Source organism: Lynx canadensis, chromosome D2, assembly GCF_007474595.2.
Source record: "Lynx canadensis isolate LIC74 chromosome D2, mLynCan4.pri.v2, whole genome shotgun sequence".
Lineage (NCBI taxonomy): Eukaryota > Metazoa > Chordata > Mammalia > Carnivora > Felidae > Lynx > Lynx canadensis.
In genome coordinates, this window is record NC_044313.2 from 20,329,550 (window position 1) to 20,344,089 (window position 14,540).

At 46.7% G+C, this 14,540-nt stretch overlaps 1 protein-coding gene across 2 annotated transcripts in view; it reads left to right on the forward strand.

Annotated features, from left to right (window-relative positions):
• The window catches only part of XPNPEP1 (X-prolyl aminopeptidase 1), a 58,872-nt gene that overhangs the window by 34,406 nt on the left and 9,926 nt on the right, over nucleotides 1-14,540 (forward strand). For both annotated transcript variants that reach the window (XM_030334726.1, XM_030334727.2), the window contains 8 exons: nucleotides 1,717-1,812; nucleotides 4,803-4,884; nucleotides 6,378-6,588; nucleotides 8,404-8,493; nucleotides 8,995-9,045; nucleotides 10,836-10,894; nucleotides 11,024-11,101; nucleotides 13,009-13,080. In XM_030334726.1, the coding sequence (XP_030190586.1) occupies nucleotides 1,717-1,812; nucleotides 4,803-4,884; nucleotides 6,378-6,588; nucleotides 8,404-8,493; nucleotides 8,995-9,045; nucleotides 10,836-10,894; nucleotides 11,024-11,101; nucleotides 13,009-13,080 (739 nt within the window). The remainder of the gene's footprint in view (nucleotides 1-1,716; nucleotides 1,813-4,802; nucleotides 4,885-6,377; nucleotides 6,589-8,403; nucleotides 8,494-8,994; nucleotides 9,046-10,835; nucleotides 10,895-11,023; nucleotides 11,102-13,008; nucleotides 13,081-14,540) is intronic.

Consider the following 14,540-nt stretch of genomic DNA (forward strand, 5'->3'; position numbering starts at 1 on the left):
GCATGCAGCAGGGCCCCCAGCCATCGTCCCTTCCACCTGTCACCTTTGTCTTCATCGCTGTCCTGAATCAGAGTTGAGCTTGAGCTCACGGGAGGATTCTGCCCCATGCTGGCACTGGCACTGGCACTGGTGGGGTATTTCATGAAGGCAGGAGCTTTATTTGTTTCCAGGGTTGGCACCTACTTACCACCTACTTTGCATAATTTATTCTTGCCCTGCTCTTCTGGGCAGACCTTTGGCTGCTGCTAAGATGGCTTTTTTACTACGCTGTTGCTCACTGCCTCTCTCACGTGTCTGATATTGGAAACAGGCTGAGGGGTTTCTAGCTTCCATTTCTTTTTCTTTTGCCCGCGTTTGTAGATTTACCTCCTTAGCGCCCCCCCCCCCCCCCATCTCGTACCTTCTGCTTTAGTGGCTTTGGGGCATGGGTTTCTTAGGCCTGTATGATAGTGGTCGGTGTGGAGCAAGTTCTGCGAACCATTTGTGGGAGCTGAAAGTGTGGATTTATGAGTGAGGGATACAGAGAGAGGCCAGGGAGGTGGGGCTGAAGGGGAGGGAGTTGTGTGGTAGAAACAGCAGAGTAGAGGTGGATGGGGGATGTCTGGAATGTAGGCAGATTGCCCAGAGGGGTCCTGGGAAGAAAGCATTACAGCCCAGACTCTTGCCAAGTTTTAGACAGCATTCCCGAGCTGATCTTCAAAGCGGTGTTGGTTGTGGGGGCAGCCCCCAGCTTGCTCTCCTTGTGATGCCCTCACCGGAGGGTAGCTCAGATTCAGGGGGATAGGTCCAGGGAGTGGCCCAGGGTCAGCTAGACATTTTCCATTCGCATGTTTTGAGTTTTTTAGAAGCTGAATCAGAGGCGCTGACCTATTACTTGTAGGAGAGGGGAGAGCAGACGTTGAGGGTAAGACTTGTGTTCAACAAACACAAGTACCTACTATGTGCAGGACACTGTGCCAGGTGCTGGGTGAATAAGACAGAGGGTTGTCCTGTTCCCAGGTGGCTGTAACCGGAGTTGAAAGTACCGTTTCGTAGTGGGGATGGTGGTGGTCGTGGTGGTGATGGGGTGAGCTTCCCCAGGGCTACCATTCCATCTGGAGAGCCATAGGGAGGCCCTGGCTATGACAGGGCAAGTGTGATTTAGAAGTAGTGGTCCCAGTGAGTCAGATTGCAGGGAGTACCTAGGTCTTAGCACCAAAGGGCGAGTCTCTCGGCTCCAAGAACGTAAAGTGGGTGGTATTCCCCCGGCCTGTAAGACTGGGTGAGTTTTCCCTCCTGGGCAGTATGTTCTCGTAGCTCCCTGTGCCTCTGCTGTTGTGCCAGTTCTTACACGGAAGTGTAACTGTTGCTGGTTTAATTATTTGCCTTCCCATCTAGGTTGTAAGCCCCCTGAGGGCAGGGACTGGGTATAACTCAGAGCTGTAGCCATGGTGACCAGCACAATGCCTGGCAGATATCTATGCCTGGGAAGTCTAGGTGCTTCATAGACATTTGTTGGATGAACAAATGTATTAATTTTGTCAGTGAGGCAGTCAGGGCTCTTGAAAGTCAACAGGTTTGGACAGAGGCTTAAATCCAGGCCTCCTGTTTGGTCAACCAACATGCTCCCTATAACAGGTGGTGCTGGCTCAGAATGTTTGGGATGGGTTCTTTCAGTTGGCTCCCGTGGGTCCCTGGAACCAGGGCCAGAGCCGCAAGCACGTTTGTTTCTTGCAGGCGTCTCCTGGAAGGACAAGGTTGCAGACCTTCGGTTGAAAATGGCCGAGAGGAACGTCGTGTGGTTTGTGGTCACTGCCCTGGATGAGATTGCGTGTGAGTGCTCTGGCTTTACTGTTTGGGCATGTTACTCGGTCTCTCCCTTGGTTCTCTGGGAATCTGTGTGTTTGTGCAGATCAGCTTTCTGAGTGGCCAGGGAATAAACAAAAGACTTATGTCACCAAATGGGTATATGATGCACCAAGTAGGATGGAGAAAGAATTATAGAGGATGGGAGAGGGGAATGTAGCTTTGCCCAAAGTGGTATTACAGCCAGGGGCTGATGTTAAATCTATGGTGGATGTCCACCTCTGAGCAGTCTCTTAAGGACTGGGACACCTCTGAGGAAGGACATTCCTTCCTAACACTTAATGTCTGTCAGTATTTGTGTGTCTGTCAATATTCATGTGTCTTTATAGCTGTAGAAGTGGCACCATAGGAGATATTTTTTTTCTCTGTACTTTTTCTGTAGGCCACTGTGTTCTTCACAGTGAGAATGTTCTAGAAATATTTCTCTTTTTAAAAAATTTTTGTTTTTATTTACTTATTTAGAAAGAGAGAGAGAGAGAGCAAGCAAGGGAAGGGCAGAGAGAGAGGGATAGAATCCCAAGCAGGCTCCACACTGTCAGCGCACAGCCTGATATGGGGCTTGAACTCATGAACCGTGAGAACATGACCTGAGCCAAGATCAAGAGTTGGAAGCTTATGGGGCACCTGGGTGGCTCAGTTGGTTAAGTGTTGACTTTAGCTCAGGTCATGACCCTGTGGTTTGTGAGTTCGAGCCCTGAGTCGGGCTCTGTGCTGACAGCTCGGAGCCTGGAGCCTGCTTCAGATTCTGTGTCTCTCTCTGCCCCTCCCCTACTCGTGTTCTGTTTCTCTCTGTCTCTGTCTCTGTCTCTCTCAAAAATAAATAAACGTAAAAAAAATACAAATAAATTAAAAGAGTTGGATACTTAATTGATTGAGCCACCCAGGCGCCCCATGTTCTAGAAATATTTGTACCTCAGAAAACTCAGGAACTATAAATATTTTTCACCAGCTTTTTTGATACAATAGCAGTTTCTGAATCTTTAGATCTTAAACAACCTGCATGCAATTGTTTAGTACCTGTCATCCTCTAGAACCTGAAGGAATCTTGGTGAATCTTCCTGTTCCATCTTCCTTTTCTGACTGGGTTTGACCCAGGGTGACTGAGAAGAGGCACTACCTCATTTTTTAATTTTCTCATTAGAGGAAGAGACCCTACTACACAGTGTCCTATGTCTCCAGTCCCCAGCCCCAAAACTTTGTCAGATACCAGTGATACTTGACATGTGTCAGTGACTTATATCCTTAATTAATTAATAACCTCGACATCAGGGAAAATAACATACATAAAATTAATTTCTCCCTTTGGTTTTAAGAAAACACATTCCCATTGTGGAAAACCTGGAAAATGTAGAGGAAGTAAAAAGAAAAAGAAAAAAAAGCACCTATAATTTTGTTACCCAGAGATCATCACTGTTAATATTTGGTGCGTATATAATTTTGAAGCTTGATTTTTTTCCAAAGTATCAGCATACTTTAAGCATATATAATCGTAACTTAAGTAAATATAAATATCCCATCATATGGTTGGTTATACCATAATTTACTTTACCCATTCCCTTAAGGATGACCTTAGGTTATTTTTGATTTTCTCATGATTTTATTATGATGCCGCCATCAAAATCTTAGTGCATCAAAATCTGTGTCTTGGTTTCTGATGATTTTCTTCTATTTCTGGTTGCTTTCAGGGGTGGTATTATGGGTTAGAGGGTGTGCACGTGGTAGGCCTTTGGACCCATCTTGCCATTTACCTGCTAGAATTGTTTACAGTGGATAGGAACATGCCTGTCTTGCCACACCCTTCCCAGTCCCAAGTAGTGGCATTTTTATTTTTTTAAATTTTATCAAAAAAATTTTTGTAATGTTTATTTATTTTTTGAGAGGGAGAGAGAGAGAGAGAGAGAGAGAGCAGCAAAGGGGCAGAGAGGTAGAGGGGGACAGAGGATCTGAAGCAGGCTCTGTGCTGACAGCAGAGAGCCTGAAGCAGGGCTCGAACTCAGAAACTGTGAGATCATGACCTGAGCCGAAGTCAGGCAGACACTTAACCGACTGAGTCACCCAGGTGCCCTGGTACTGTCATTTTTAAACTGCTCGTCTGATAGGTAAAGCTTCATTGCTTTGTTGTGAGAAGCCATTATTTTAAAATAGACGGAGAGCTTTTCTCACTAGGAGTTTTTAAGTACTGTATTCTTCAGGAGAGCAAGCATTAGGCATCTGGAAGCTTTGAGACCCTAGCTATTCTCTCTGCTGGCCACTTTAGTTTTTTAAACATACAATGATCTCCCCAGACTTTAAACATACAGTGATCTCCCCAAACACCTTTAACACTGGCTGTAGGTGGGCCTCCACTCCAGTTCGGTATCATAGCTGACCCTTGGGTGGGCTCCGATATGGGCTTCATTCTTGGGCTTAAAAGCCACCACCACTCACTCCCTGCTTTTGTTCCTCTGCTGGGAAGCTCCGCCTCCTCGGGGCTCCTTGACTCTTAGCCGGAGGGCCTCGGAGGGCCTCGTTGGGCTCCCTCACCATCCTGGGTGGGTCTCAGTCTTTCTACCCCAGGACGTTGTTTGCTTCAGAAGGGAGAGAGTGCTTGGCTCCTTTCCCTTTACTTGGGAATGCCAGTTTGCTGCAGCAAGGCCGGGTCTGGCAGGTCACCACCAGGGGGACAATTTCAACTCTTTGGAGGGTAATCCTCCTGTTTTTTGACTAACTTCCATTCTGTTCCCGGGACAGCAATATGGTAGCATAAGAAACAGTTTTGGTGCCATCATTTGGCGGGCATGAGCGACTGCAGCTCCAAGTGGAACCAGGAAGTGAGGTTTCCGGCTTTTCTGAGAGATGCCACGGAATCCTTCCATGGAAGCCTTCCATGGATGTTGAAGCGTTTCCCTCCCCCTACAGGCTCTCTCTTGTAATCTCAAGTCAGGCAAGTGACGGGGCTTTTATTTATTTTTTTTAAGGGCTGTTCAATCTCCGAGGATCAGATGTGGAGCACAATCCGGTGTTTTTCTCCTATGCAATCATAGGATTGGAGACGATCATGTGAGTGTTGGGCCACACTGGAAAGTCCTTCCTTCCTCACAGCTCCTCAGATTCCCCGTCTCCCCTTGCTGGTCGACCCCGTCACTACCTGACGTCCCGCTGATGCACTGCTTTTCTTCTGCTTTCTCCCTTTCCCACTCCTCTTTCCTTTCCCTTCTTGTCTTCCTTAGCAGCAGGTATTTTTTTTACATCCTGCCTCTCTCTTAATCTCCCAAATACCTTGAAATCTATGAAAGTCTCTCTAGTACTAGAAGATAGGAAAAAAACCAAACAAACCAGGCAGGACATCAGAACAAAACCAGAATGAAGCTATTTCACAAAATTCCTGCTGCAAAGTCTTGGTCAGGCCACACACTTGATTCTAAATTTTGTAGCAGCCAGTGCAAAGGGATGTACAGGCTCAGTTATACAGTCTTGGGTCCATAGTTCAAATAAACCCAGGCATTTGGAAGGTCAGAAATGACACCGGAAGCCCCCCCCCCCCCCCGTCAAACTTTATGTATTAAAGCATTGCTTGTGGCCTTCCTGCAGTTGTTCTTTTATTTGGATGGCTCTTTATTCAGATAACATTTATTAAGTTGATAGGGTCTCTATTGGGTGCTAGGGTGAATGAGACAGGGTGCTGGGCTGGAGCTGGGGGATGAATGTCTCTTCAGGGGCTTCAGGGCATGTAAGTGGGCACTGACTTGTCAGTGGGATGGGTATGGATGTTACAGGAGGGGCCTGACCTAAACTTGGGCATCAGAGGAGACTCTTGGGGAAAGTAATATCGAAGCAGAGATCGAGGGCACATGTGCGTTGGCTAGGTGAGCGGGGAGTGAAGAGAATGGTGGTCTAAGCAGAGGGCATGACGTTTTCAGTGGCTCTGGGCAGGAGAGAGCACGCTGCCTGAGGAGGGCCTGGAGTGGTTCAGTGTGGTGGGAACATAGAGTGTGAGGCCGGAAGGTGAGCAGGGGCCACATAAAGGAGGGCCCGTGAGCGGTGTCCAGGAGCTCGGACCTTTATCCTGAGGACACTGGGGAGCTATTGAATGACTTTTTTCACATGATCAGGTTTGTAAATCATAAAGAATACTATGGTTGGGAAAACTGTGCTGGCTGGGGCAAGACTGGATGCAGAGACCAGTTAGGAGGCTCTGGTGATAATCCAGCAGAGAGATGGGGGCAGCCTGAACCTGGCTGGTGACTAGGCAAGGCCACGGTCAAAGCTGGACAGATTTGATCAGGATTTACACTGTAGGCCCAAAGATCTTAGTGGAGGGATGGGACAGTGTCCACGTCCTGGCTGGGGGAATGGAGTGGATGGTGATAACATACACGGGGATAGGGACACAGTTTGGGGAGCAGGATTTGAGAAAGGAATGGGGAGGAAGGGGAACTGCTTGGTTTTGGTTGCTAGAAGGTGGAGCCTGTTGTGTATGTGTGGGTGTGTGCTTCCCCCCCTCACTCACGTGTCCTCCTTTTTCTGTCGCCTCACCCCTGGCCCCTCTGCAGGCTCTTCATTGATGGTGACCGCATAGATGCCCCCAATGTGAAGGAGCATCTGCTTTTTGACTTGGGCCTAGAAGCCGAATACAGAATCCAGGTGCTTCCCTACAAGTCCATCCTGGGCGAGCTCAAGGCTCTGTGTGCCAATCTCTCCCCAAGGGAGAAGGTGTGGGTCAGCGACAAGGCCAGCTACGCCGTAAGCGAGACCATCCCCAAGGTTGGTAGCCCTGCTGAGGCCCATCCAAAGTCGGCCACATTCCAGCTGCCAGCCCCTTCCCAGTTCTGGCATCATGCAGCTTTGTCTTTGAAACAGAGGTTGTTTTGGAAGATCTCGGGGACTGATTGTCAGATCAGAGATGTCCTCTCCCTAGATGAGCCCTTTGGGCTAGAGCCATGTTGAGAGTCTGAGGGCCCTTAGAACTCATTGAGTCCTGTGTTGTCCAGAGTGTGGCATGAGAGATGATTTTAGGTGGTATATACTAATACTTAGGTTTATTTAAATATTCTCTGTTTTAAAAGCAATTCAGCATATACTAGAAAAAATATTTCTAGTATTTGAGACCATGATGATATAAAAATTGTTTCTTAAGACAGAATTTAACAAACTAAGTTGATTTGAAGATGGTCTAAAGAGGGGCGCCTCCTGGGTGGCTCAGTCGGTTGAGTGTCCAACTTTGGCTCAGGTCATGATCTTGCCGTTCGTGAGTTTGAGCCCCATGACAGCTCAGAGCCTGGAGCCTGCTTCAGATTCTGTGTCTCCCTCTTTCTCTGCCCCTCCTCTGCTTGTGCTTTCTCTCTCTCTCTCTCTCTCTCTCTCAAAATAAATAAACATTTAAAAAAACATTTTTTAAATAAAGATGGTCTAAAGAAAAGAAGTAAGTAAAGGTCTAGAGGGCTGGCAGCCGGTGTAAGAGCTGTGTAGGTGGTAGGAGAAATCTGGGAAACACTACTCTGCGTGTGCTCCTCCCCCACCACGTTTTACAGCTAAGGAGACTGGAGGCCCAGAGAGGCTTGGGAAGTTGGGGACTTGTTGAAAGTCAAATGATAGTGATACCCCTGCCCTTTACTCAGCCCCTGTTGGGTTATTCTAAGCAGTGAACACCTGTCCTCTCATTTTAACTAGGGCCCAGGGCATGACTGGAATCCAAGCCACCTTGGATTGTAGCCTTTTCGAACATCCTGTCTGGAGCCTCTGGCTGCCAAGTGCCCTTTAGCAAGCCCAGGGGTCTCCTCTCTTCTCCATCCTGGAAAGAGCCCAGGCCTGGCCCACTGAGACCTGGCTTGCCAGTACGCCCTGCCACTCTCACACTGTGTGACACTCATCTGCTCAGAGATTTGTTTCCTTGACCTAAGTTAGGGGACCATGCCTGCCTTCTCTGTTTCATGAGGGCTATGCACGTAGGAGCGAGGGAATAAGGAGCCTAGAAGGAATGAAAGCCTTTCAACAAGCTCTGTGCGAGTGCAAGGTGATCCTAAACCCCCCTCCCGGAGTGCAGGGCTGGCCTCTGACTCGTTCTCATTGGGAAGGGTCTTCCCCAGCCCTTTACGATCAGACCGTGAACAGTAGGTGATTTGTGATCCCTGAGCAAGATGGGAAGGAGCAGGAGCCCTCCCTCAGTCGTGTGTGTCCCCAGTGGGAAAAAGCCTCCTTTGTGCTTTTTCAAGAAAGGGGTTATTTCAGTCAAGCTTTGATCTGTGAATGGACTCTGACCATGACCATGGAAGCTTGAAAAGCAGTGTCTTCCTGATGGCCGGCAGCCAGCAGTGCCAGAGAGCTGAAGATGTGGGGGACAGAAGAAAAATAATCTTGTTTGATGTACTTTACCTTTTGGAAGCGTTTGAGCCCCTCTTGTCGTGCTCAGAGTCATCAACCAAAAGGGGCAGGACTTCGATCCCCAGGCACAGCTCCATGGGTCCTGAATGGGAGCTCTTCACGTGACCTGTCTTGATGTGCTGGGTGAAGAGGTGATTACCTTGGTCTTGGGTGAGTGGAGCCAGACTCAGTTTCCCATACTACGCCTTTTGCCCCTAGGATCATCGATGCTGTATGCCTTACACCCCCATCTGCATCGCCAAAGCTGTGAAGAATTCTGCCGAATCAGAAGGCATGCGGCGAGCTCACGTGAGTAAAGCAGCCGGAGCAAAGGGGGTGTGTATGGTGGTTGGAAGGCCCAGTCCCTCACCTGCTGTGTGGCTTTGAGCCTGGCACAAGGTCGGAAATTTTTTGAGCCTTCCAGCGTTAGTGAGAAAATGAAGTAGAATACTCAGTGGGCTAGATCTTTATAAAGTACAATGTATAACACAAAAAAGGCGACGACGACGATGATGAGGATGATGGAGAAGAAGAAGAAGGTGATGCCTCTTAAAAGGCCCAAGGTATGTTTCAAGGTGGGTCTAGAAAGATTTGAGGCCCACAGATGGCATTTGCCAGTGGCTTGTCTTTCCTGCCTCTGGAGGGCAGGAGTGAATCCACTGAGGGATTTGCCTTTGCTCTCGGCAGGCCCTTCCCTGGTTGTGCCCGATGGGTCCGGCTTTCTCAGAACCACATTAGGGCTGGGCACTGAATTTGCCCAGCTGATTTTCAGTAATAACTTAAAAAAAATTGTCTCTATTCTTTGCACAGATTAAAGATGCTGTTGCCCTCTGTGAACTCTTTAACTGGCTGGAGAAAGAGGTTGGTTCTTCGTCTTGTTTTAACACATGGATGTAGATTATTCAGAAGTTCTCAACATGCGATTCAAACCGTGGCACCTCCAATGCTCTGGTGACCACGAGGTGTAAGGTCTTGATCTAATTTTAGTCCTTACTTTTGGTAGTTCTTTCTGGAAATTTGGTGTGTGTGTATTTAGAAGTTTTTTTAATTGTAGAAAATAGTAACACAGATGAAGACAGAATTTCCTCCACAGAGAGGATCCTTTTTGGGTCAAGGCATTGTCTTATAACTGAGTGGAATTTCATTATGAGGAAAAATGACTCACAATAATATTCTAGGCAAGCTGATTATATTAAGAGAAAAAGATCTTTGTGTACTTCAATTTAAGACTTAAAACTTTTTATTTGATAGTAAATTGACTCTTGGCCATTAGTTTCTTGCCCTTTCATTCCTTATGGTTGACAGCAGGAGGATTTCTTTGTGTCATTACTAAACAATCACATGTTCCCTTTAAATATTATATAAACAATTCTTTCTTTCTTTCTTTATTTATTTTGACGTTTATTTATTTTTGGGACAGAGAGAGACAGAGCATGAACGGGGGAGGGGCAGAGAGAGAGGGAGACACAGAATCGGAAACAGGCTCCAGGTTCTGAGCCATCAGCCCAGAGCCCGACGCGGGGCTCGAACTCACGGACCGCGAGATCGTGACCTGGCTGAAGTCGCATGCTTAACCGACTGCGCCACCCAGGCGCCCCAACAATTCTTTAAAAGTAGCTTAAACTGGAAGAAGGGTATCACCCTGTGTGTAACTATTTTATTCTCTCTGGCTATTTTCCTTCTGTGTAAGTTTTACACATCTCTCAGTGTATACATACGATTTTGTATTTTATTTTATTCCGTTAGCACCACAGCGTGAGCATTTTCCATGTGCTTTGAGGCCTTAAAAAAAGGATCCAAATTGTAAAAGCATTGTGAGGTGACAGATGGTAGCTACAATTGTGGCGAGGATAGCATAAATAGAGATGACGAATCACTGTGTTGTGCACCTGAAACTAACATAACACTGTGTGTCAACTATACTCGAATAAAAAAAATTTAACAAACAGAAGGATCCAAGCAGAGAGGTTGCGTTTAGTGGTTAGACCAATTTGCCATTGCTCCTATTTTCAGGTGTTTAGATCCTTTTTAATTTTCTGGCCGTTATTAATCACCCTGTAATAATATCTTTCATTTATCTTCTTTACGTATTTAGGATGACTTTCGCAGGACAATATCCTAGCAGGAGATGGTTTTGAATTTTTCAACTTAGATGGATTAAGTTTGGGGAGGTTTTAGGGTATAACACTGGGGCAGAGAGTTAAGTGAAAAATTGAAAGGATAGAAACCCTTCTACTTTAATTTTTTTTTTAATTTTTTATTTATTTTTGAGATAGAGACAGAGCACAAGTAGGGGAGAGGCAGAGAGAGGGTGAGACACAGAATCTGAAGCAGGCTCCAGGCTGCTGTCAGCACAGACCCTGACATGGGGTTTGAACTCACAAACCGTGAGATCATGACCTGAGCTGAAGTTGGATGCTTAACTGACTGAGCCACCCAGGGGCCCCTAAACCCTTCTACTTTAGATTGCTTTGGTAAGAGTCTTAGAAAGTTCCCTCCTTGTTGAAGACAAGACCTCAGCTGTGTCCCATAGGTTGGACAGCCAGGACATGGGAATTGAGGAAAAAATAAGCTTTTAATGCATCCCTTTTAACATGTAATAAACACGTGAATTTATCACTCCAGATGACTTATGAGCAACTTCCTTGTAGGTGCCCAAAGGTGGTGTGTCGGAGATCTCAGCTGCCGACAAGGCTGAGGAATTTCGCAGGTACGGATCCGTGTGCGCAGGAACCTTGTGGTCATTTCTTTGGCAACTTAAATGAGGCTGAGAGGGCCCTGATTGCTGGCACAATAAGATTCTGGAAGCCGCTGTGCTCTCTGTGTCTTTCTGTTCCAGACAACAGGCTGACTTTGTGGACCTGAGCTTCCCAACGATTTCCAGTACGGGACCCAATGGCGCCATCATTCACTACGCGTAAGGCATGCGGAGGAGCACGCTGCCTGGCTTTGCTGCTGCTTCTGCACAGGAGCCTGAGCAGGGGAGAGACATTATTTTACCAGAGGCCCCAGTGCGCACGCCCATGTTGTCTGTTGAGGCTGTTCTTATATGTGAAATGAGGTCTTGTTTTCTCTCAATCTCCCACTCTCTGCCTTTTGGGAGCCTCCACTTAGGCTCAGGTGTATGGCACTGACATTCTTCACGATGTAGTCAAATGGGTTGTCCCCATTTCCTTTCTGTGTCTACAGAAGCTGTGTTCATAGCTCTTGATCATGGTGATCAGTGTTTGTCTTTCTTGATAATGGCAGCCATCTTGATGCAGGAGTCCCGACATCTTTGTGAGCTCCATCACTCCATACCAGAAAACTTATCATGAGGTTGTTGAGCATACTATTGTGGTTAGGGAGATAATCAGCACCCTTTCTTCCCTCCTTGTGGGCTTGGCACCCAGCCTATGAGGCATTTTAGCAGATGACCTATAAGAGCCTGTGGACTCACAGAGCTGAGCATTCCCTGCACTGTGAGATGGGAGGGGCACTGATAAGTTTAGGACTGATCTGTCTGTGGAGATGGTGGGAAATGGAACTTGGCTTGGTTATCGGGCTTCAGCTTTCAGAATTGCCCAGTTGAATGGATTTGCCTTGTGTTGGACATTCTGAGTTCTTTGCTCCATGTCTGAGATGCACAGTCTGGGGGAAGATCACTTGGTCTGTCTCACTGGGCTGTACTTGGGCAGAGATTCACCCCCACCCCCTTTTAATAGTTGCTTTTAGAGCTTTTAGTCTTGGGGCAGATTTTGAAGCTGTGTGGGAGACAGTCACAGCTGTGATTGTGCAGCTCTCCCGTATTAATGCTTCTGTTCCAAAATTAAAATATCAAAAGGACTCCAGTTTTTGTCTTATGTTTAATTCAGGTGATGAATTTCTTGGCTGGATACTATCCTAGAATTTTACATGTAATTAACACATTAAAAAGAACTCCGATCAAATGGGGGAGAAGCCTGCTTCTACTCTGGCATGTTTTCACAATGGGCTGCTGGAAGCCTGTTGAGAAGCAGGACGTTGCTTCCATGTCTGGTTGTCTTTTTCAGTCGTTCGGCCCGAGTAGCCACTGATGCCCGTAGTGCTGGAGAGGGGGTGGTGCCTGGAAATGAAGGAGTCCTTCTCTCAGCGGCAGGGCAGAGACTTGCAGTGCTATTATTCGTTGTAGCATTTCCCAGTGCAGTGACACTGTCTGGAAGTGGCCTGGGGAAATCAGATCACTTTTTAAAAGTGCTTCATGTTCATTTAGAAAAAGTGCTTTGGCGTAAGAACATCGTGATCTACTTCATTTCCCAGTAAAAATCCCTTTAGGTTTCCTCCCAAATTGAGGAATTTACCTCCTGCCTGTCTGGTGGCCTAGGAAGCAAGTGGGGAGGCTCCTGATGGGGTCAGGACTGAGGGAGTTACATGGAGGCTGAGGCCGGGGCCTGGGACCCCCACACCCAGAGACAAGTGACTCCTGGCTGCTATATTCCCAGTTCTGAGGACTCTAACTTGGTCCTGCTGCATCTAATGATTATTATTTTTGTAACTTTTACAATTATTTCATGAACATCTTTTTTGTTCCAAGCACACATGGAGCTAGATATAAAGAGATATGTTGTTCTTCCTTCTCTTGATCTCTTTATCCAGTTGGGGAGATAGGTCGACTGGGTCTTTGACTAGTTCTAGAAGATTAAATTATTTGGAATAATTAATTTAGTTGGTAACTTTTAATTTTGATATAATTTCAGACTTAACCTAAGTTGTAAGAATAGTATAAGGAACTCTTATTTGTCCCCCTCCCAGATTCAGGAAGTGTTTACATTTGTGGACTAATTAATTTTTAATTAACTTTCTTAGGCCAGTCCCTGAGACGAATAGGACCTTGTCGCTAGATGAGGTGTACCTGATTGACTCGGGAGCTCAATACAAGTAAGTGAACTAGGGCTGCCGTAGAACTTGACGATGTTGGGTCAAAGCAGTTGAATAGGGGGCAAGCCAGGCTCCAGCCGAGAGCACTCAGCTGAGACTCCCACTCTGCACCTGCCGCTAATGGACTCGTTCCCGTGTCTTGTCCTTTTTTTCCACCCATGGTTGAAAGAGCCCAGTGGTGACTCTTCCCACAAAAGACTGTTTGATAGGAATGTTTAGTTCTTGGCCGAGTGTTGTTAAATACTAAATAAATAACTGAAAGCAAGCTTTCAAAACCACTGGAAAGGCTTCTGCTCTAGCTCATAAACCGCCTGCTAGCTCTCTGGACTTGTAGTGGCCTCAGGGCCTTGGGAGGTAAGGGATTAATTTTGAATGAATGAATGAGAAACTAGGTTGCCCCCAAATTTCTGAATTTTCATCTTCACATCTTGCTCCTTTTCACACTCATCCTCTAGAAAGTTTCTCAGAGGAGAACCCAAGAGTTGGTTGGGTCTCGATGTGGAAGCCATGAGAGGGAGCTGGAACAGGTGTTGTCTGCATGAAGAGGGCACGAGCAAGGCCTTTTAAATGCTCCTTTCCCACTGCAGTTGGGACCATGGCTGAGGGGGAGCCTGATCTTTAAGTGAGCTCCGCCCCGTGCATGGAAACCACAGCCTAGCCTTGGGACACATGGGTTGGTATTCATGATAACAGCCTAGAACTGAGGGTGTTGAGATTATTTGGCTACTGGTGTAAATTTTGGTTCACTTCTAAATTTTAGCAGGATTCTAGAAGTTATCCTTTCTGTGTCACAGGTATGGATTAGTGTGTTCTAAGAGATACCTTTGGGTATTTTTAGGGTTCAGTCTTTTGTTGTCCTGATGGGAGGAATTGGAGGTTGGCTCTCTCTCTTTTCTTTTTCATGTTTACTTTTGAGAAAGAGAGAGAGGAGCATAAATGGGGGAGGGGCCGAGACAAAGCGGGGATGGAGGATCCTAGACAGGCTCTGTGCTGACAGCAGAGAGCCAGATGCGGGGCTCAAACTCACAAACTGTGAGCCAAAGTCGGACGTTTAACTGACTGAGCCACCCAGGCGCCCCGGCCTTCTTTTGATAGAAGCAGCCTCCTGTTTACTTTGTCCTCTTCCCCCTCGTTTATGACCCCAGTGACAGCGTCTCCCATGAAACAGTCCTCGCATTGTGCGTGTCAGGGCCTGACGAGTTTACTCTCGGTACATGAGGCCATCCTTGCATTCCTACTTTGTCTCATTGAGTTTTTTTAAGCGACTTTATTGAGATATACTTCACATACCATACAGTTTACTCACGTTAAGTATACAATCAGTGGTTTTTAGTATATTCACAGAATTGTGCAACCATCACCACAAGCAATTTTGAAACATTTTCATCACCCTTAGAAAAAAACCCAATTCCCATTAGCAGTCACTTCCCGTTTTCTCCTACCTAGGAAACCATTACTAT